This window comes from Sarcophilus harrisii, chromosome 1 (genome assembly GCF_902635505.1).
Source record: "Sarcophilus harrisii chromosome 1, mSarHar1.11, whole genome shotgun sequence".
Lineage (NCBI taxonomy): Eukaryota > Metazoa > Chordata > Mammalia > Dasyuromorphia > Dasyuridae > Sarcophilus > Sarcophilus harrisii.
This window is the reverse complement of record NC_045426.1, coordinates 64,067,364-64,089,943: the sequence shown is the minus strand read 5'-3', so window position 1 is coordinate 64,089,943 and position 22,580 is coordinate 64,067,364. Positions and strand designations below refer to the sequence as shown.

Here is a 22,580-nt window from a genome sequence, read left to right as displayed (position 1 = left end):
AGCTATGTTGTGATCCACACTCAGTCCCCACAGTTCTCTCTCTGGATGCAGATGAGTCTCTCCATTACAACACCATTGGAACTGGCCTGAATCATCTCATTGTTGAAAAAAGCCACCTCCATCAGAACTGATCATCATATAGTTTTGTTGCCATGTAAGATGATCTCCTGGTTCTGCTCATTTTACTTAGTATCAGCTCATGTAATTCTCTCTAGGCCTCTCTGAAATCATCCTCCTGATTGTTTCTTACAGAACAATAATATTTCATAATATTCATATACCATAACTTATTCAGCCATTCTCCAGCTGATGGGCATCCATTCAGTTTCCAGTTTCTTGCCATTACAAAAAGATCTCCTACAAACATTTTTGCATATATAGGTTTTTATCCCTTTTTTATGATCCCTTTGGCATACAGTCTCAGTAGAGATTCTGCTGGATCAAAGGTGATACCTCTTTGGGCATAGATCTATTTGACTTAAACCTCAGTTTCCTCATCTGTCAAATGAGCTGGAAAAGGAAATGGCAAGTTCCTCCAATATTTTTGCCAAGAAAATCGTCAAAAGATGTCACAGAGTTGGATATGGCTAAAACAACCGACTCCCCACCCAGTCTGTGATGCTGTGCAGTATATCATCTTCATCCTCATTATTTTGGAGACTATTTTCTTATCTCTTCCAGGCTGGAAGTACAGCAGCCACTTGTGGGATAGCTCCCTCTTGTTGACTGGCATGAGAGCCTTGACCTGCTTTACTTCCAATCTAGGCAGATTCGCTCTCCCATGCATAACTTCATGGTTCTACGTTCCTGGGGGCTCACACTATAGGGAATGAACTTCATAGGGATGTCTCATTAGCTTTAGCCATATTGCAGCTCAGGACTCCCTATGATCCAGCAACTTTAGCTTTCCCCAGTAGTAGGGATTATGGGTATGTGCCACCATACCTAATCATTTTAGGTTTTCCTGCTCAGGTGTAGGCTGGACCATCTAGAAAGTTGCCAAGAACCATTTTATCTTTATTGCTCTAATCTCCTTCCTTCATCTCTTCTGTTTCTTTTCTCTTAGCCTTCTCTCCCTCTTCTTGTCCCTTCTGTAATTATTTTACTCTCTGTCATTCATAAGATCCATAGGGAGACCTTTTTCTCTAAAAAGAGACACAGTCTTGGATGTGATTAGTTTGGTGTCCATCCCCACACTAACTGCTATTAAGTCAGTGTGCTTTAAGTGCCAGGGTCCTTGTCTCTACCAAACCCCACATTCCCTTCCTGTCTCTAGCTTCCTAGGTTGTAGGCTGGTACCATATTTGGGCTTTGACTGCTAGGTGTCATAGAAACAGAGACAGAAAAGGAAAGAGATGTTTGAAAACATAGATAAGTAAGAGAAGGTAAAAATTAAAATGACAAGTGAGGAAAGGAGACAAGGGAAGAATGACAGGACCAAATAGTCCAAACCTGAAAAATTGAACTGGGTACTAAGAAAATAAATTTGACTCTTTCACTACTATTCAGTATCCACACAAATGTTCATCTTAAGCAACTACTCAACACAAACTTTATTAATTGGTTGAAACAAGGGAGAAGGTGGATTGATTGACTAGTTGTTTGACTTCATAACAGAGAGATGGGTCAGTGCAATTTGCCTTATACTACCTGAGTGACCTTATTGCCCATGTGGCTGTGGGCAAATGATTTCACCTCCAGACTTCAGTCTGCTCATCTGCAAACTGAGGGAGCTGGACTCAATGACCCTTGAGGATGCTTCCAGGCCAAGATATAGCCAATCTTGAACTGTGCTCCATATCTTACCTGATGTTTATCCTTTCTTGTCAAAGAGGACCATTCATATCAAGGAGATGATACCATGAAATTCAAGAGAGGGAGGGCTGTGCAAAATCAAAAGTCTCACTTTCCTCTCCAGAACCCTTTGAGTCACCTAGCCAACCCCCCAGAAGCCAATGTCTATAACACAGGTATCTTGTGCAGTCTACCCTCTTGCCAATATAAGATTGATTTATTTTCAATTTCTTGCCCCTGCTTTGGAAACAATAACCAAATCAATATTGCTATTGCTATTGGAAAGTGTGTGATTATTCTTTGACTGCCCAGAATCCTTCTGACTGCCTAAACCAACGCTTCCTTCCTTGCCATCACTCTCTTACATGTGTCAGATCTCTTGTTTAGAATAGATATTTCTTGTAGGCAGAAACTATCCTGCGTTTGTAGCTATATCCCTAAAGCCTTGCAGAGGGCTTGGAACCCAATATTTTTGTTTAGTTGTTGAATTGATGCCCCTCTAAAGTATACATTAGAAAGAAGAAAATTCTACTGCATTGTCAGAGAGAGATCAATTATTTTGTCACATTGGTCAACAATGAGTAAATAAACATTTATTAAGTATCTACGATGTGTTATGCACTGTGCTAAGTGCTAGGGATACAAATATGAAGAAAGAAAAACAGTGTCTATGCTTGTGGAGAGAAGATAACACATAAGAAAAGGATGAGATTGGAGGAGGAAAGAGAAAGTATCCAACATGGAGGCTTAATGAAGAAGTCAAAGAAATCCCAAAGTAGTGCAGCCAGATAGGAAATGAGATCTCGGGTGTCTTGGATTTGGGTCCTCCAATATCATCTTTATGACTACATAGGAAACTGCATCATACACCTGACCCTCAAAGTATCAAAAGACCTAGTTCAATATCATTATTTTACATAATTGAGACCAAGAGAGGTTAAATCAGTTATCTGCCCAAGTAGAACACAAGGCTTTTTTCTACTCCATGTATGCCATGAACTTATGACTTTACACCTGAACATTCAATCTTCAAGAAGTTAATTCACCTCCAGAAACCAGGTTTTGCAATTTACTGGCCTGACCACTAAGTAGTGGCAGATATTTGGCTTCATGGTCCAAACCATAAGGTCAATTTGGTTTGAGCCACTCATTCTGCGAGGAGATGGAAGTCCTTTATTCCATTTCTAAGCAATTATCTTTCTCCTAAAGATGAGAATTTAGTTGTCCGGTCTATGAAGAGAATCTGTGGGCATTACACACTGCCTAATTCCTCCCCTGCGCTATTGGGTGGAAGAACAAAACCTTGAGCTCTTAGAAAACAATAAAAGGGTTTGCAGCAAAGTTGTGTGAAGAACTTTAGATCTCTGTACATTTACAAAGATTTAAGAGTCACCACAGATGGAAAATGAAATGGGCTTAGATTTAAACAGGATTTAAAATGGAGCAGGTTGGATTGTACTTGGGAAAATGTACAATAGCTTTCAATCACCCCAACTTCACACTGAAATGAAAACCTATATTTTTAAATACCAATATTGTGCCAGTTATACAAATCAAGAATTATCACATTATCCAAGGAATTTAAATTATTGCTGACCTAAAGGGCAATGGAGACACATAGGGTGAATATGGAGGGGGGTGGGGTTAGAGTATATTACTTGCCAATAACAAACTTTATGCAAAAACTGTTCTACATCATCCAAACCAGGATTCCTTAACTTTTTTTTTTTTTAAACATTTTTTTGGTTTCATGCTATTTTGTATCATATCTTTTTTCTTTCTTTGCTGAGGCAATGGGGGTTAAGTGACTTGCCCAAGGTCCACAGCTAGGAAGTGATAAGTGTCTGAGTTCAGATTTGAACTCAGATCCTTCTGACTTCTCCATTGTGCCATCTAGCTGCCCCTGTTTCATGCGCCTTTTGGACATCTATGGATATTTCAGAATAAAGTTTTTAAATATATAAAGTAATATACATAGGATTATAAAAAACAATTTAAACTCAAATATCATTATAAAATTAGTACTTTTTTTAAAGCAATAACTAGATTAAGAATCTATGATCTAGATATATATTGGGGAAAGGAAGTGAGTCATGAAGAAAGAGGGATAATGAATAGACAGATTAATATGCTATACCAGTATTCACATCATCAAGAAGAAGGCTCCAGAATACTAGGTTGATCCCTAGCAGAGAATTTATGGGAGAACATGGACCACAGTCATGTGAGAGGAAAATTCATGAAAAGAGCAGCCTATGCTCCTCACCACTGGAAGAAGGCTTCACACTGATAAGTTTATGGAAGGAATCAAGCATTGAAGAATAAAACGTAATCACCAAATCCCAAATCTGGAAAGATCCCCAGGGATGATTGAATCCAACCCATAACTGAGAGGGAGTACTCTCAAAAACAGACTTACCAAGAAATCATCTACTTTTTGGTGATGGGGAAATCACCATATTAGTTATAAAAGGTACTTGACAAACCTTAAAGTGATTTATAAATCTAAGTTATTAATATTAATTACCTCTAGAGGCAGTTCATTTTACTTTTGGGAAGGCCTAATCTTTATTAGTAAGAATTCTCCTAATAATAAGCCTTTCTTTCTCTTCCTTCTCCTTCTCCTTCTGCTTCTCCTTCATCCCTTTCTTCTTTACTCTTTCCTTCCTCCTCCTCTCTTATCCTTCTTCTCTCTCATTCATTTTACTCTTCCCCCTCCATCTCTTCCTCTCTCTCCCTCACCCTCTCTTTCTTTGTCTCTGACCCTCCCCCCTCATTCTTTCTTCCTCTCTTCTTCCATTCTCTAGCCCTCTCACTTTCATATACTATTTTCATTTTTTCCCTCTAGGGTCAAAGAACTCAAATCCCATCCTTCTTCCACAATGGAATACATTCAATTCTACATCTTCCATATTTACAGCCTTATAGATACTTGAAGGCAGTTACCACCTTCAGCTCCCATTCCTACCTAAAGTCTTCCCATATTCCAGATAAATACTGTCTGTTCCTTCAATTCCGTCTTTTATGGCATAGTTTTGAATACTCCTAGAGATCTTGGTTGGGAAACTCTGGATGCACTCCAGCTTTTCAATGTCCTTTCTAAAATGTAGGGTCCAGAACAAGACCCCCAAACTGGAGATGTGATGTGATCAGAACAGAGCACATTGTGGTATGAGACTTAATTTCTGTCTACCCACTGAGTCCAGGGCTGATGACAAAAAAGCAAATTCATGGCATGTCTAAGAAAATCTTTTTAATGGGAAAAATTAAACGTCACCACTCCCACTCCGGTATTATTTTCTAAGACTGCCAAGTACTCTGAAATCCACTCTTGGAGGTGTTACACTGTGCCCTCTGCTCCTCCCAGGGGCCCAACTTTTTTGGAGTGTTGACAGTACTTTTGGATTTCATCAGCAATTTTCATGCAATGCAGGATGTGTTTCTTCTCCTTGGCCAAGTCCTCTGTGGACATTTGGCCCAAAAGTTTCTTGACAAATATATCTTGGTCTTTTAGGAAAATATTCTTGTTTCCTTGAGTTGGAGGAGGGATGCTTTCCAGAAGGCCAGATTCAAAAAGGAAATTAATATGCCGTTCACGTTTCAGGCCAGGGCCTCTTTCTTCAATCCAAGTCAGTGGCCTGCTCAAAGAGAAAGAAATTATGTAATTAGACCTTCCATAAGAAGCATTATACAGTCTACTGGAATTCAACAGATTGAACAAGCATTATGGCCTATTTCCTTGTTCCATGACTGCATTTCCCTCAAACTTCAAGTTGGTTTGACCTTGTTGCTACCTGTCAACCTTCACAAGGTTATGGTTACCATACCTGATAGATATCTTGGTCAACTGGAACATGACTAGATAGTTTAATGCTCAGGATGGAGAACACATTTATTCATTCTTCATCAAATTCTGGCTCTGCACAGTTTTAGCAAAAGATTGGTATCATGATAAAAATTGAAGAACAAAACATCCATGTGTTCCTGAAACTTCTACTCTGGCAAATGTCTTTCTTTGTGATTTATAAATGTGTTATTATAAAGTGTCAAACTAATCCAACAAATATTTATTAATTAGCTACTGAGCTAGATAATCATGATATAGTGGATAGAAACTTTGGAGCATGGAGACTCAAAAACTGAAAACTCTAGGAAATAAAATAAGTAACTTAAAATATGCTTTAGTTATAGTAATAATAATAATAATGATAATAGCATTTACTTAAGCCTTTAATGTTCGCAAAGCACTTTGCATGCGTTTTCTCATTTGAAGATGATGATATACATAAGAGGAGACAGAGAGGTGAAAGAGAGAGAAGTCAGTGAAGAGGTAACCAAGAAAAAGCAACTTGCTTATTGGGGTATGGGTGATGACATGACAGGATTGACCTGAAGAGGTCATGTTGCCTAAATCAAAAAACAATGTGAGGTACCATGATGCTAAGACAGAGATTGATTGCCCTTTCTCACATTATATGGTGACTCCAAGTCTAATAATTGTAGCAAAAGGATGTCTAAGCCCAGCAAACAAATCAAAGGCTTTTCACTGAATGAAAAGAAGTACAGAGAGAGAAAGAATGAAAGAAAAAATAGAACAAAGAATTCTTTACACAGGAAATCACACATAAATATAGGGACAAGAGAAAAAAATAATCTTTGCTACTTAAGACTTTTAAATCCTATTGTGTTAGCAAGATGCACATATATAAATTAAACTTCCAATGAAGAACATATTTTATACTAATACTTCACAAGTGCTTACCCTCCGTAAATGAATTAATAGCCATTTTTCAATGTTATAAATACTTTAAAATAATCTAAGGCCATCTTTTAAATTGAGATATGGATTATTTTTTCAAAGTATATCCTGTACAATTATAACTAGTATTGTTTTCTCTGTTAGCATATGTTGTTGTTGTTGCCATTTGTTCTTCATTTTTTTTTTTTTTTTGCTCAACAGTATTTTATTTTTTCCAATTGCATGGAAAGATAGTTTTCAACATTTATTTTTGTAAGATTTTGAGTTCCAAACTTTTTCTCCTTTCTTCCCCTACCTCTGCCCTCCTCAAGACAGCAAGCACTTTGATATTAGTTATGCATGTATAATCATTTTAAACATATTTACATATTTGTCACGTTGTGAAAGAAAAATTCAATTAAAAGGTAAAAACCACAGGAAAAACAAAAGGTGACAATGGAATTCTTTAATCTGCATTCGATCTCCATAGTCCTTTCTCTGGATGAAAATGGCATTTTCTAATTTAAGTATATTGGAATTGTTTTGGTTCCCCACCTTGCTGAGAAGCACTAAGTGTATAATAATTTATCATCACATAATCTTGCTTTTACTGTGTACAATGTTTTCCTAGTTCTGCTCACTTCACTTAGCATTAGTTCATGTAAGTCTTTCCAGGCTTTTCTGAAATCATTCTGCTTATCATTTCTCATAGAACAATAATATTCCATTATATTAATATACCACAGTATTCAGTGATTCCCCAATTTAAAATTTGCCTAATTTATGAACATCCATTTAATTTCCAATTCCTTGCCACCAAAAAGAACTGCTACGAATATTTATGCACATGTGGGTCCTTTTCCCTCTTTATTCCTTAGAATATAGACCCAATGGTTTGTCCTTCTTTCTTGAAAATGACCATAAGATCAGGGAAGTGATACAAGCTAGTGAAATGAATTTAAGGGAAGGAGGACTGTTCAAGGTCACCAGCCTTACTTTATCCTCTGGAATCATCTAAGTCCAGTGGACAGATATAGATCAGGATGACCAGAGAAGGCCCTGGATGCAGTAGAAAACTTTTTAAGCTATCAATTCTTGTTATCACATAGATCTTTCTCAGTAATTCAAGTTTTAATTGAACTTTGAAAAAAAATGAAATTTTTGTTTATAGAATATTATGAATATATTATAGCTTTTGAATTGACAAATTATATCATATGTGCATTCTTTCATTAAACATTTATTTAACAAAAAAAAAAAGAAAAAAAATTCTTGTGCTTTCACAACCACAGACATGATTAGCAGGTATCCCTGAATGATAGATAGAAATAACTCAATGAATGAATATGGCTCATGAGTCAATGGTTCCTTATCTTTTTATGCTTCCCCCAGTTCTTTTGTGTGGACCATTTGTCATTCCAAACAATCTAATGAAAGTGTCTGGGTTTACATGCAGGAAACATCTATATTTTTGTCTTTCCTTAAGAAAATGCCTTACCTTGCAAACATTCTTATTCACATTTTTTTTCCAACTCAAAGAAGATTCACTTTATTAACAGGCCACCCAAGTTCTCACAGGGAAATCGAACCTTTCCCTCAAACACTAACTCTGTTTTCCCATCTGAGGATACCAGGATACTTGTAAAATCAATGAAAGAGATAGGTCACTATTTTCCTGGCTTTTCCTCCAGATGTAGGGAATTTCTCAAATTTATTTTTAACCAGAATCAGAAGAAAGCCCTGAAAAGTTATGTGAAATCCATTTAGTTACTCCCAGTCAGTCTGCAAGATGCCAGTCACTAGAGGAATAAAGGAACCTCTATATGTGTCAGTCACAGCTTTCTTCTTGAACATTAACTGGTGCTACAGGGGTTTTCAAAGATGTCTGCTGTTTCTCAGACCCTCAGTGAGGGCTATTTTAGGGCTCTCCCTGGGCATTGCTCCACTTCGGTCTGCCATGACAAACTCATCGATAATTCGAGGAAAGAAATGCTATCCCCTAAGACAGCTCACAGAAGAATCTTAATACAAAGTGACTAGTCACAGGAAGATGCATGCTATCAGCTGCTGCAATAACATCCAGGCTGGAACCCAAGAGAAGTCTCAGCTTTTAGATATAAAATCCACTCTATCATTCCCCTATCTTGAGCAGAAAGGGATAATCCTTCATATAAATGGTGAGAATAACCTCTCTATATCACATTGTGTTCTTAATCACACAAAACAGGTCAACTCAACAGATACTGACCAAGTCTGAAACCCTGTAGCAAGTCTCCTTTTTGGACAAGTACTCTATTTCTTTGTTGTTCTTTGATATAGCAGTATTCATATGTGGTACCTGTCAAGAGGACAAGGAATTTAGGAGCTAGACAAGTGTTCAGTTATTCCTAAAAGCATTTTCTCATTAGTAAAGTTCTGCCTCAGCCATTCATTCTCTTTTTCTCTTTTCTTCCCTGGTTTCAAAATGAGGAGAGTATCCAATTATTAGAACTGTCAGGATCATTTGGTTATATTTGTATGTATCCAATATGCAAACTTAATTCTATTGCTTGGTCTTCATAAGCTAGAGCAACAGTCCCACAAATGTGCCAAGATGTGAGTAACTGAGTGGGTTTCAGATTAAATTTTTAAGGCTTTCTTCTGATTCTGGTTAAAAATAAATTTGAGGAATTCCCTACGCCTGCAGGAAAAGCCAGGAGAATAGTGACCTGACTCTTTCATTGACTTTACAAGTAACCTGATATCCTCTGATGGGAAAACAGAGAGTTGGTGTTTGAGAGGAAAGTTTGATTTTCCTGTGAGATCGTGGGTGGCCTGTTAATAAAGTGAATCTTCTTTGATTTGGGAAAATTGTGAATAAGAATGTTTGCAAATAAAGGATTTTCTTAAAGAAAGGCAAAAAGAGACAGGTCATCTTTCATTGGCTTTAAAAGTCTCCTGATATCCTCAGATGGGAAAAAGAAAAGTGAAGGGAAAACAGAAAAAGAAAAAAAAAGAAGGAGGAGGAGGAGGAGGAGAAAAAGAAAGTAGAGGAGGAGGAAGAAGGAGGAGAGGAGGGGGAGAAGAAAAAGAACAACAAGAAGAATAAGAACAAGAAAAACAAGAATAACAAGAACAAGAAGAACAAGATCAATAAGAAGAACAACAAGAAAGACAAACAAGAAGAACAAAAACAAAAACAAGAAGTCCATATAAATCATTCCACAGAGGGGCTTCAAAAACCACCTAAGGATGAGCTAATCAATTGTTTCTCTAGACACGCTTCTAAAAAAAGCAGCAAACTGATACAAAAAGAGGGCTGGACTTAGCATCAGAGTGATCTGATCCTTACTAGAGAGCATCTAGGTGGCATAATGGAGAGCATGCTGGGCTTGGAATCTGGAAAACTCATCTTCCTAAATTTGGTTTCAGAGACTGAGCAAATCACTCAAACTCTGACTCAGTTTCCTCATCTGTAAAATGGAAATAATAAGAGCACCTACCTCACAGTATTGTTAAGATCGAATAAATTAAAGTGTTTTGCAAACCATAAAGTGCTTATAAATGCTACCTAGTATCATCATTATCGTCAGAGTTGTAGCTGTAAGTAGAATACCTGGAATACCTGGAATCCTGAGAGTTCAATTCAGCTATGTAATTCTGAGAAAGTCACTTAATCTCTCTGAGTTCCAGTTTCTTAATCTTTAAAATGGGAATAATTATATTTGCATTACTTCCCTCACATGGGTGCTTTATAAATCTGAGGGTACTATTAACATGGAGTTATTATTGTTATTATTATTGTTGTTGTAACATGTAGCAATTTCTCTCCCTTTGTAGTCAGGAAATCAGTAAAGCTGTGATCATCCTTAAAGTTACAATTGTTTTTAATTTCACCAACAGCAAGAAGAGGAGGAGAGGGCAGATCAAAGAACCAGGAAACTTTGGTGGTCTTTGAAGAAGAGACTTTTTAAAAATGCACGGTAATATTCTAGACCCCAATTTCTTAAATTGTGCTTTACGTCCCTATGTGGAGTATTGTAACTGAATGTGGGGAGTCATTCAATTATGATTTATTATCAGTATATGATCTATTTGTATGCCTATTTTATATATTTGTATACTCGGGTCACATAAAAATTTCTCAGGTGCAAAGGGGTTATGAGTGAAAAAAGTTTAAGAAGCCCAGTTCTTGACCACAGGTTCTAGAGCTCAGAGATCATCTACTCAGAGAATCATGTCTAGTCTAACCTTTATATCAAAAGGAATCATTCCAACAACATATCCAGCCTCTGCTTGAGGATCTTTAGTAATGGAGAACCTCCATCAATCATTCAACAAGCATTATTAAAGATCTCCTATGTACTTGACTAGACAGCAAAGTAGTACAGTGGTTGGATCCCGAGTCAGGAAGACCTGAGTTCAAATTTGGCCTCAGACATTTACTAGCTTTGGGACCTTGGGCAAGTCACTTAACCCTGTTTGCCTCAGTTTCCTCATCTATAAAATGAATTGAAGAATGAAATGGAAAACTAATCCAGTATCTTTGTCAAGAAAATCATAAATAGAAATCATGAAGGGTGCAACAAGACTGAAAAAAATGACTAAATGACAACAATAAAAAGCACTAGGTTCTCTCCATCATCCTGTATTTGCCTTGTTTTTATTTTTTACTTTTTGTTGTTTTTCCCTATTGGACTGTGAATTCCTGGAAAGTATACCTATCTTTTGCCTTTCTTTCTTTTACCAGCACTTAGCACAAAGCCTAGCAGATAGTAGGTGCTTAATAGATGTTTATTGATTGAGTAGGGATAAGAAAGGCAAAAAAAAACCAAAAACAAAAACAAAAAAAACCCACCCACTTTGCTCATGGTCTATTGAAGGAAGACATTTATCAAGAGAATTACCATTTACAGAAGTGAGTATCAACAGAAGAACAAGGAAGACAGGGAAAGGTTGGGAGAAAGGAGAGAACAACTAAGGCTATTCAACCTCTTTGGGAATAGCTTCAAGGATAGCTGGGGAGTTATTCCAGACATGCTTCCATGTGCCTCTTTTGTAGCTCTCATTGATCCTAATTCCATCTTTTGGAGCCAAGTAAGAAAAGTCTCATTCATTTCCATGATATAGTACTTCAAATCCTTGAAGAAAGCTTATTAAAGGTAAATGCAAAAAATAGAGTCTTCCAGTCCAGGACAATGAATGCTGAAAGGCCAAAAGAGACTCTTTCTATTCATTCTGAAGCCTCACTTTAGTCATTCAAAATTCACTCATTTCAAATACAGTCTGCCCATGGCTCTATCCTCTGATTGACTGGCTTCTCTCAAAGTCTCCAGTCACAGAGAATGTCCAGAGCAGCCAATTATCATCCCACTGCTTCTTCTCTAGATATTCTCTCTGGTACCTCCTATCTCAGCCCTCCCCATTTTTGGCTTTTCACTTCCTTTTTTATCCTTAATTCATTTCCCAAGTCCTTGATGGAGGACAGATACTTTTTCTTTCAGCTTATATTTGTATTCCCAGTGTCTAGAACACCATCAGCACTAAAATAAAAGCTTGTTGACTGATGATAAACCCAATTATTATCCATAGAATCTCAAAAAGAATGGTCAAGGCAGAAATGGGCATGATTGGCTGATTTAAAAAGATGAACAATTGATAGGATCATCCCCAGACAGGCTTAAAAAGGCAGTTTGGGGACAAAATGAAGACAACCAATGGCCATTGATTACAAAAATAAAAGTAACTCAACAGCCCAAGGTAGGCCACAAAATAAAACTATATAAATCAATTCCAAAAAGGTTCAGATCAATTCAGGAATGTTGGGCTGGGATTTGGCCTCTTTATATTCCTGACAATGCTTTCTTTGCACATGGTTGGTGCTTAAAGTCTGTCAAATTGACTTGGATGCTAATAGCCAAGTACTTAGTATAAAACAGGATGAAAAAAAAGTTATTTTGAGGTTTTTATCCAATTAGCAACCATGCTGTTTAATGAACTTGACCATACGCCAAGTGTAATATGCCAAAAGAAGTGTGTGTGTGTGTGTGTGTGTGTGTGTGTGTGTGTGTGTGTGTGAAGGAGACTGGATTTGGAAACAGATTCCTGGATTCAAAGCCAGGATCCATTACTACTTGTGTGGCCTTGGGTAAATGCCCTTCCCAAGCCTCTGTTTTATCTGCAAATTAAAAGTAGCACTATACTATCTATAAGGTCACTTTCATTTTTCAAAGAAGCAGGTTTATACAGTACTTCACACTTGGGACTTCTCTCACAGCCTAAGAGTGCTCAGATGTTGATTTCTCACTTTAGTCAACAGATACAGACACTTTAAAAAGAAAATCCCCTCTTGATTTCCAGAAACATTGGTCCTTCAAGGAATTAAAAAATCAAACCATCCCAAAAAGTATTAACTAGAATGTAGGAGGCCTGAGTTTTATTTCTAGCTCCAAAACTAATTAGTTGTGCAACTTCAGCCATGCCATTAAACCTCTCTGCACCTCAGTTTCCTCATCTGTTAAATGAACCAATAGTATATATATAATAACTATGTAAATAGAAAGAACAAATGATGCAAAATTAACTGTAGTACAATGATCACCAAGCCTGCCTCCAAAGAAAGGAGAAAATATTCCTTCCTCCCTTATTGCAGAGGTGGGGGGGAGTCCTGTGGGAGCATATACTGTTAGATTCAGTCAATGAGTTGGATATTTTACTGAATTACATTCCCCTCCACACACACACACACACACACACACACACACACACACACACACTATTACACACTATTAATTCTTTGTTCCAAGGGATAGTTTGTTAGGTAACAGATAAGAGAAATGTTGGGAAATGGTGACATAAAGATCTCAGGAAAAAAATGTCACCAGGATAATGGTCGCTGCCCTATTTCCTTCCAGGATCATGATGAAGCTCCAGTGAGAACATGAGTGTGAAGGTGCTAATAAGGATAAAGTTCTATTACCAGTATTTTCTCTCTTCTGGAGAGGTTCAGGGTTTTCTGAAAATAGAGAACAATTAACCTTTGGATTCCTGAATTCTTACAGGATTGCGACCTGAGATAAACCTTAAAGATCACCTGGTTGAACTCTCCCATTCTGCAGATGATGAAACTAGACCAAAGAGGTGACATAATTTGTTTATAGTAGCAGTCAGAATTTGAAAGCAAGATTATAGGATTTTGGGCAGCTAAAGAATGCCATAATACACAGAGCTCTGAAACTGGAATCAGGAACTCTCATCTTTCTGAGTTCAAATATAGCCACAGACACTTACTTGCTATGTGACCCTAGGCAGGTCACATAATTCCATTTGCCTCAGTTTCCTCATCTGTAAAATGAGCTGGAGAAGGAAATGGCAAATACCCCAGTATATTTGCCAAGAAAACCCAAAGGGGATCAGAAAGAGTTAAACATGACTAAAAATGCCTGCACAACAACTTTTGATTCTAAACTAGTCTTGTCTTCTCACTTTAACATGCTATCTCATAATACTCCCCCATTCCTCAATTCAAGATAGTATAGTCTTGAAAAAACAAAGAATTAAGGGCTACAAAGAGCTTTAAGAGTTTAAGTGCTGCCCGTTCTCCCCCCCCACCCCCAGCTCACCTCTTGTTCACAGTCTCCAAGTTCACAGTCATTTTCAGATATTTTTTCTCCTCCTGTTCTTCCATGGTAGCTGAAATGACTGCAAGCTCTCCAAAGAGACTCACTAGCCAGGATAGACGAGCAATGCTACTAAATGCAAGAAAGCCAAACCGTTCTTTCTCAAGAGGACCACCTGTGGGAAGACCCAGAGCATTGATGAACAATACAGAATAGAATAAAAAGAACTACAAAGATGTTCCTTTGCCAGGCCTCAGGGGTAAAACCAGAAAGAAATGTTTAGGAAGAAATGGTATTATCAACTCCTTGGTCACATAATTTGCTGGATATTTTAGATTATTCATTCCTCTGTTTTTTGGTTTTCTCATATACAAACAGTTATTTATTAGAATTAACATTTATATACATAGTCCTTGAAAGTTTACAAATCAGTTTATATATGTGATCTCATTTGATTATCAAAACAGCTCTGTGAGGTAGGTACTATTATTATTTCCCTTTTATAGATGAGGAAAACTGAGGTACAAAGAGTTCAACTGTCTTGTCTAGAGTCACACAGATAGTAAAGGGCTGAGAAAGGGTGTGACCTTAGGTTTTCCTGAATTCAAATCCAGCACTCCATCAACTATTCCTCCTAGCTACTTGAAAAGCCAGTCCTCTGGGAAGGGAAGGTCTAGAGGGCAGTCCCTAATGTCACAGGTAGCCTCCGTATGAATTATTTATGGGAGGACATAAAGACATAGGAATTGGACTATTGTTTGTTCTTGAAGAGGATCCATGACAACATGAGTGTGATGTCCTCCTTTGTGTATGAATTGGATATGAGGAAGGCAGAGCTGTGAGCTGCTTGGGACCCACACTGATGTGCTCACTGGTTCACTGACTTCTAAAGCAGCAGTATCAAACTCAAATGGAAATAATAATAATAATAATAATAATGATTAATAAGCATGTAGCACATATTATTTGCCAGATGCTGTGCTAAGTTCTTTAAAATTATCTCATTTGATCTTCACAACAACTCTGGGAGATAGAAGCTAGTATTATTCCCATTTTACAGATTTGGAAACTGGGGCAAGGAACAAGTTCAGGGACCTGCCCAGGACCACACAATTAGTAAGTATCTGAGGTTGAATTTGAACTCAGGTCTTCCTAATTTCAGGTTCCTCTATTCTATCACTGTACAACCTAGCTGCCAATGGAAGGTTGTGGTGGGGTTGGGGTAGGGGAGATAATTAGACTGTACAGACCACATATTGACTTAGAAAACCACATGCTTATCCATTTTTTATTAATACAGCAACATTAAAATCAGACAGGAATTATGTTTTAATCTGGTCCAGACAGTGGTTGCTGAATGTTTGACACCCCTGCAAGACAGCACATTGGTGACAATCATTGCCACCATTACTACCATTTTATTAGGCAATTAGTATATGCTAAGTGCTGAAGATGTAAGGAAAATTAAAAAAAAAAACAGTCCTCATCCCAAGTGGTGTGTGTGTGTGTGTGTGTGTGTGTGTGTATGTGTGTGTAAGAAAAAAAATCAATCCGGGAAGCAAAGATCCTCTGGGTTTTTAGCCAAAACAACAAAAATTGCTTTTTACGTTCACAATGAGTCAATCAGAGCCCAAACAATGACCAAGTGAGGCTTGTCCCGGAACCTATGGTTGGTCAATCACCAAGAGCCAGAGTGACATGAAATTAAGGCATGACCCTTTAAAAAAAAGAAATAGGACTGGTAAACTCCAAGACACCTTGGGATGTTTCAGCAATCAAAATTTACTTTGCTTTGCACAGAGCACCAATGAGAGGCGATCTGAGAGGGAAAGCACTAGCATTAAAGAGACCCAGTGCAGAATGCAAGATTTGAGCAGTCTAGAAGGAAGCCAGAGAAGGTAGGAGATAGAGATGAGAAGGGGAGCATTCCAGGCATGGGGTGGCTGGCCAATGAAAGGGCACTTTAGTGGAATGTGGGAGGAGCCTCAGAACTAACCCATTTATGATCCACTTGCCTTTCCTTAAACTGATTGATTTTGGCAGAGTTAAAACGTGCAGTAGCCAATCTGGGTACAATTGCAGTCCTTGGTTTGTGAGCTTATTTGCTTGTGTTTTTCTTAATGGTTATAAGATTTAAGAAGAAAAAAAAGAAAGAAACAAACCTGTAAAATGAAGAGTTCCTTTCAACAACTTTTTCCCAGCCACTTCATTTTTTAAGAAAGCAAATTCTTCTGTCAGGAGCTCAATGTGTTCCTCATGTAGGATTTTTCCTGTCCAAGAAACAAGGAGGATAAAAGTGAAGGAGCCACCGTGTTCAGCAATTTCTCTGGGACAGAGTAGGTGTAATGGAGGATAGCTTATGAAGGTACAATGATGGATAGAGGCACATAATGTAGTGAAGAAGGAATCAGGAGAAATTAGTATTTGTGGCAGCTGTCCAAAGAGAGGGAAGATTCTGTCGTATGACAGATGGGTAAGCCAGAATGCTCATAGTGACTAGGAAGGATGGGATGCACTGTATTCCTAAAGAAAGGGGGAAATTATACCATACAAGTTTCTATATTGCAAACTAGAAACTTCATACAATCTATGAGTTGTTTCAGGATCAAAGGACTTGAAGGAAGTTCAAACATTCAACCATTTTATTTTATAGAAATGGAAATAGACAGAATGGTTTAATGATCTGACCAAGGTCACACACTAGTAAGTGTCACAAGCAAGTTTCAAAGTCAGGCCTCAGATTTTAGAACAGTGTATTTTCTGCTACACCCCAGAACTAGAGTAGTATTGATTATTTATAATTTTAATAAAATTTAATAAAATTATATATAGTATAAAATTATATAATGAATATAAATTTATGTGAAATATAAAATATATCCATAATGTACCAGTAAAACCAAATTAATGTGCTGGGGGTATTACATGGTGATTTAAGGTTTACAAAGTGCTTTCCTTGAAATACAATTTTCCTTGAAAATCATATGAGAAAGGTAGGAAAATAGTATTATTTCCATTTTAGAGATGAAGAAACTGAGGCTGAGTAAGGCAATAGGACTGACTCATCGTTACATAGCTATTTAGTGCTGGGGCCAGGGCTCAAAACAAAATCTCCTGACTCCTACTCGGGTCCTTTTTTCTAGGAGTTTCCAAGCTTCTGATATTTACCTGCAAAGAACTCAGACACCAGTTTTCAATGTCTGGACATCAGAATATGCTCAGTAGGAGACTTCAAAGTGCCTACTGCACATAGAAGATAGGAATCTTCTCCTAAATCCCAATGCCCTTTTCTTCTCCATAAAAAAGGATCTAAACACTGATCTCTACATATCAATGTTGAATCCCAGGAGCACAGTAGCAATCGGTCCCCTGAGTAAGCTGTCAGCTTCAGTCCTGGGCGAAAAGGCCACAGCTGCATTTCTTACAGGGAGAATAAAAAGAGCATTTTGGAGCCCTATACCTTGTGACCTGCTGTCGCTACTAATTACAGAGCTCAAGACTGACGAGGCTGAGAAAAGCCCTGGCTCATACTGAGCTTGAGGTTCTTAGGTTGCTCAGGACCCTCTGGGGACCTGCTAACACAACCAGCAAAGACTGTGAAAGGTACTCATTCCAATTTGACTTAGTTAATAGGTAAGCATGTGAATTTATATGTTTAAGGCAAATAAGGGTCAAAATCCTGGCTCTCAACACTGTAAACTTACATCTCATTTCTTTGGACCTCAGTTTTCTCATTTGTAAATAAAGGGGATTGGGATAGATGGCCTTTAAGATAAATTCTAAATGTATGTCATACTGTGCTTTCATACATGCACAAATTATTCCCTTCTCTCCAGACCCCAAAGTTAATTTCTGATACAATGTGTGACAAAATCTTATGGAAATAAGTCAGAGGTAAGTTGAAGGTATCATACAATAGCCAGGTATTATTCTTACCAATGTCAGTAGACATTGAGGGACTCAGGCTTTGCCTATCCTCAGCTCCAATCCTGGACTATGAGAAATGAATTCCCAAATATTAATCCTGAAACACAGCAAGATCAACAACTACCAAAGAAAGATTTAGTTCAGATAAAAATGGGATTTTGAGTGGGAAAGACCCTCATCAGTAACTGAATCCAAGTTCTTCATTTTGTAGATGAAGATGATAAGGTACAAAGGAGTAAAGTGCTGCCTGATGTCACTAAGTAATAAGTCTCAAAGAGGGGATTTGAATTCAGATCTTTTAACTCAAAATCCAAAGCTCTAAATACTATGCTAGGATGCTAGCACTCCTGAGTGCCCCAGAACCAAATAAAAGTATAATTTAAATATTTAATAAGATAAATAAATTTACAATGGAACAGAGATAATGCTAATTTGTGATTTTCTAAGTCTGAATGCAACCAGCAGAGATTCTCATGTGGTTAAGTGATCCTTGTTGCTACTTGACTTTGCTGCCACAACGCTAAACAATGCTGGCTCCTTAATTTGCTTGGTATATTCTATGCACTAAGACAGAAAAATGTACTAATACATTTTTTTAAATGTTTTACTGTTTGTACTTTTTATTTTTATTTTCTTTCTTTTTTAATTTTATTTGTAATTTATTGACTAAAACAAGCTTTTTCCATAACATAATACAATAAAAAAGATTACTGCACCAATTATACAAATACATTTTAAAGATTCTCAATGCAAAATTGAAACTAGAAAAGCCTGAGAAAACCTCTATTAGCTTCCAGGAATGTGCTACATATGTACATTGAATAATTTAGCATAATTTTTCTCAGTAGGCAATATGAACATTATAGTCATGAGACTACAAAGGCATTATGCGTTATTTTTTAAAAAAAATATGCTGCATCGGAAATAAGACCTGCATTTTGAATCAAAGACCAGATTCTGGGTCTTGATTCCAGTGTGTACTAAATCTATGACTATGGATGAATCCCTTTAAGCCTCAGTTTCCTCATCTGTAAAATGAGAAAACAATACCTGCAGTACCTACTTTACAAGGTTGTTCCAAGGAACCAAGCAATAAAGCAAAATGCAAAGACATACATAAATATTCATCATCATTATGGAATTAGAATAATTCCAGAATAGTATATTTCTGGTGAACAGTAATAACATCACTGTAAAACCAAAAGAAGATAATAGGCTTCGATGCAAAATTTAGAAATGTATTTCTCCAGACAAAGGAGGATTCAGTATCCAATATATCAAGAATAGCCATCACCTAAATGGTACAAAGGATATGAATAGGCTGTTTTCAGACAAAGAAATCAAAACCACATATACTCAAATGAAAAAATTCTCCAAATCACTAAATTAGTGATGCAAATTAAAACAAATCTGAAGTACTTCACACTTATCAGATTGGCTAACATGACAAAAAGGGGAAATGATCAGTGTTGGAGGGGATATGGAAAAACTGGGACACTAATGAACTGTTGGTGGAGTTGTGAACTCATCCAACCATTCTGGAGAGCAATTCAGAACTCGGACTATAAAATGATACATATCCTTTGATCCAACAATACTACTAATAGGTCTATAAACCCAACGAGTAAATTTTTAAAAAAGGAGTGGAGTAAGGGGACCTACATATATAAAAATATTTATAGCATTTATGTGTGTGTTTTGTTGTTATTTTTTTTTGCAGTGGTCAAGAATTGAAAATTGAAGGGATGTCCATCAAGGACATGAGGAATGGTTGATAACCTGTGGCATATGATTATGATGAAATATTATTATGTAATAGGAAATGACGAGCAGGATGATTACAGAAAACCTAGGAAAACTTAACATGAATTGAGGCAAAGTGAAATGAGCAGAAGCAAGAGAATGTTGTACAGAATTAACAGCAATATTATTCAATGAAGAACTGTGAATGATTTCTCTCTTTTCAGCAATACAATGATCTAAGACAATCCCAAAAGGCTAAGGATGAAACATATTATCTGCTTCCAGAGAAAGAACTGATATTATTTGAATACAGACGGAAGCATGCTATTTCTCACTTTCATTCTTTTTCTTTTGGCGTAGTCTTCTTATATAAAATGACTAATATGGAAAAATTTTACATGATTTCACATATATATGTGAATATATATATATATCCCTTATTTATTGACTGTCTCAGGGAAAAGAGAAAGGGAATAGAACAGAATTTGGTACTCAAAACTTTATTTTTTAAAAATTGTTTTAACATGTAATTGGGGAAAATTTTTTTTAAAAAATAGCAATCACCTTTCTCCTCTGCCATCTTCCAGAGTTCCTGGGCTGCTGCCAGGGACAAAGTCATTGGATATTCCACCAGGACATGTTTGCCAGCACTGAGAAACTGCCTTTGGAGTAAAAGAGACAAACACGGAAATTAAACTTCAAGAAAGTTTCTAAAATTCCAAATACAGGGAGCAATAGATGGCAGGTGCCTTTTGTGAATTTGTGTGTGTGTGTGTGTGTGTGTGTGTGTGTGTAGGAGACTATAGGAAAAAAATAGAAAACAAAAAATGAAAACCATCCCTCAAAGATCTTCTGCTCCCCAACAGTGACAACAGTACTCTGAAGGTTCCATTCTTCTGCCAAATTAATTGAACTCAATTCAGTTCAAGGAGCACTTATGAAAGACCTTTTGGAGAGCCAGAGATTAGTTAAAAAGGGCAAGGAACTAAGCATCAGCTAGGCCTGGTTTGAACTCTGTTTCTTGACACTAGAATATAAACAAAGCATTTAATGTTTCCAAAAAATGTCCTCTCATATATAAAAAGAGGCTAATAATACAGGTATCACTTCCTACCCAGTGTGAGTATCAAATGATATGAAATAGGTAAAGCATTGTATGAGTGTCAGCTGTTAATTATGATAATGATGATCTGTAAATTACTATGCTAGGTGCTAGGGGAGATGCAAAGTTTGGATATGATAGAGTTTCTGTCTTCATATTAGTGCTTACAAAGAGATAAGATGTACACAGATCAAAGGAATACAGAATTTAGAACATGAAAGGACATTACAGATAGTTTAATCTGGGAAACTGAGGCCTACTGGAATTAGGTAACTTATGCTTAGTATAGAGCCTGGCAAATAGTCACTTCTTAGTAAATGTTTATTGATTGATGCACTTACCTAACAAGTGACAGAGATAGGATTTGAACCCAGATGGCACAAGGGATAGAACTCTGGGCTTGGAATAAGGAAGATTCATCTTCATCAGTTCAAATCTGCCCTCTGACACTTATTAACTGTGTAACTGTGGGCAAATCTTTTAACCCTGCTTGCCTCAGTTTCCTCATCTGTCAAAGGAGTTGGAGAAGGAAATGGAAATGGAAAACCCTCTCCAATATCTCTAAGAAGATCCCAAGTGGGGTCACCAAGAATGAGACTGAACAATAACAAAGCCATTACCCCAAAAGCAGAGTTCTTTCAAGTATGGAAAATAGTAATATATGATAAGAGCTTTAGAAAGTACAGAACAAAGGGTTTGCAAGATCTGGGTGATGAAGAAGGAGTAGATTAGGTTGTTTATGTCTTAGAGAATCAGGAATTGAAAAACGTGCCATTTGAATTGGTTTTTAGAGGTTGGGGGAGAATTTCAAAAGCTCAAGAAGGGAAGTCATATCATTTGGGCATCAGTAAGAACTAAGTAGGAAGGCAAGAAAGTGGGAAGCACATTGGACAATTTGGGTGCTACCTACAGGACTTCGAAAACAATAATATGAGATAGGCTGGGAGGTTAGAATGGTGCCAGGTTATAGAGGGCCCTGAATGCCAGGCCATGAACTTTATTAAGGAATTGTGGGAGGTTTTTGACACAGCAGTGACCTAATCACTATTAGTCTCTTCTTCCTCCTCTACCTCATATGCTATAGGTAACATGGTTCCTGTTTAAATTTTAATTCACCAGTGAGCAGGGCCAAGAGATCATTATATACTTCAACAACAATACTATATGATGACCAATTCTGATGGACCTGGCCATCCTCAGCAATGAGATGAACCAAATCAGTTCCAATGGAGCAGTAATGAACTGAACCAGCTACACCCAGTGAAAGAATTCTGGGAGATGACTGAAAACCATTACATTGAATTCCCAATCCCTATATTTTTGTCCCATCTGCATTTTGGATTTCCTTCACAGGCTAATTGTACAATATTTCAGAGTCCAATTCTTTTTGTACAGCAAAATAACAGTTTGATCATGTATACTTATTGTGTATCTAATTTATATTTTAATATATTTAACATCTACTGGTCATCCTGCCATCTGGGGGAGGAAGTGGGGGGAAGGAGGGGAAAAATTGGAACAAGAAATAGGTTTGGCAATTGTCAATGCTGTAAAGTTACCCATACATATAACCTGTAAATAAAAGGCTATTTTTAAAAAAAAGAAAGAAAGAAAATTAATCAATAAAACATTTAAATCCAAATAAATAAATAAATTTCAATTCACCTTTGAAGTGAAC

The 22,580-nt window shown here is 37.0% G+C and overlaps 1 protein-coding gene across 2 annotated transcripts in view; it reads right to left on the bottom strand.

Annotated features, from left to right (window-relative positions):
• Positions 1–5,027: 5,027 nt before the first annotated feature.
• Positions 5,028–22,580, bottom strand: part of BLVRA (biliverdin reductase A) — a 45,959-nt gene continuing 28,406 nt past the window's right edge. For both annotated transcript variants that reach the window (XM_031957028.1, XM_031957023.1), the window contains exons 4-7: positions 20,365–20,462; positions 16,293–16,400; positions 14,134–14,305; positions 5,028–5,432 (exon numbers count right to left, since the gene is read on the bottom strand). In XM_031957028.1, the coding sequence (XP_031812888.1) occupies positions 5,135–5,432; positions 14,134–14,305; positions 16,293–16,400; positions 20,365–20,462 (676 nt within the window). In that variant the 3' untranslated portion in view covers positions 5,028–5,134. The remainder of the gene's footprint in view (positions 5,433–14,133; positions 14,306–16,292; positions 16,401–20,364; positions 20,463–22,580) is intronic.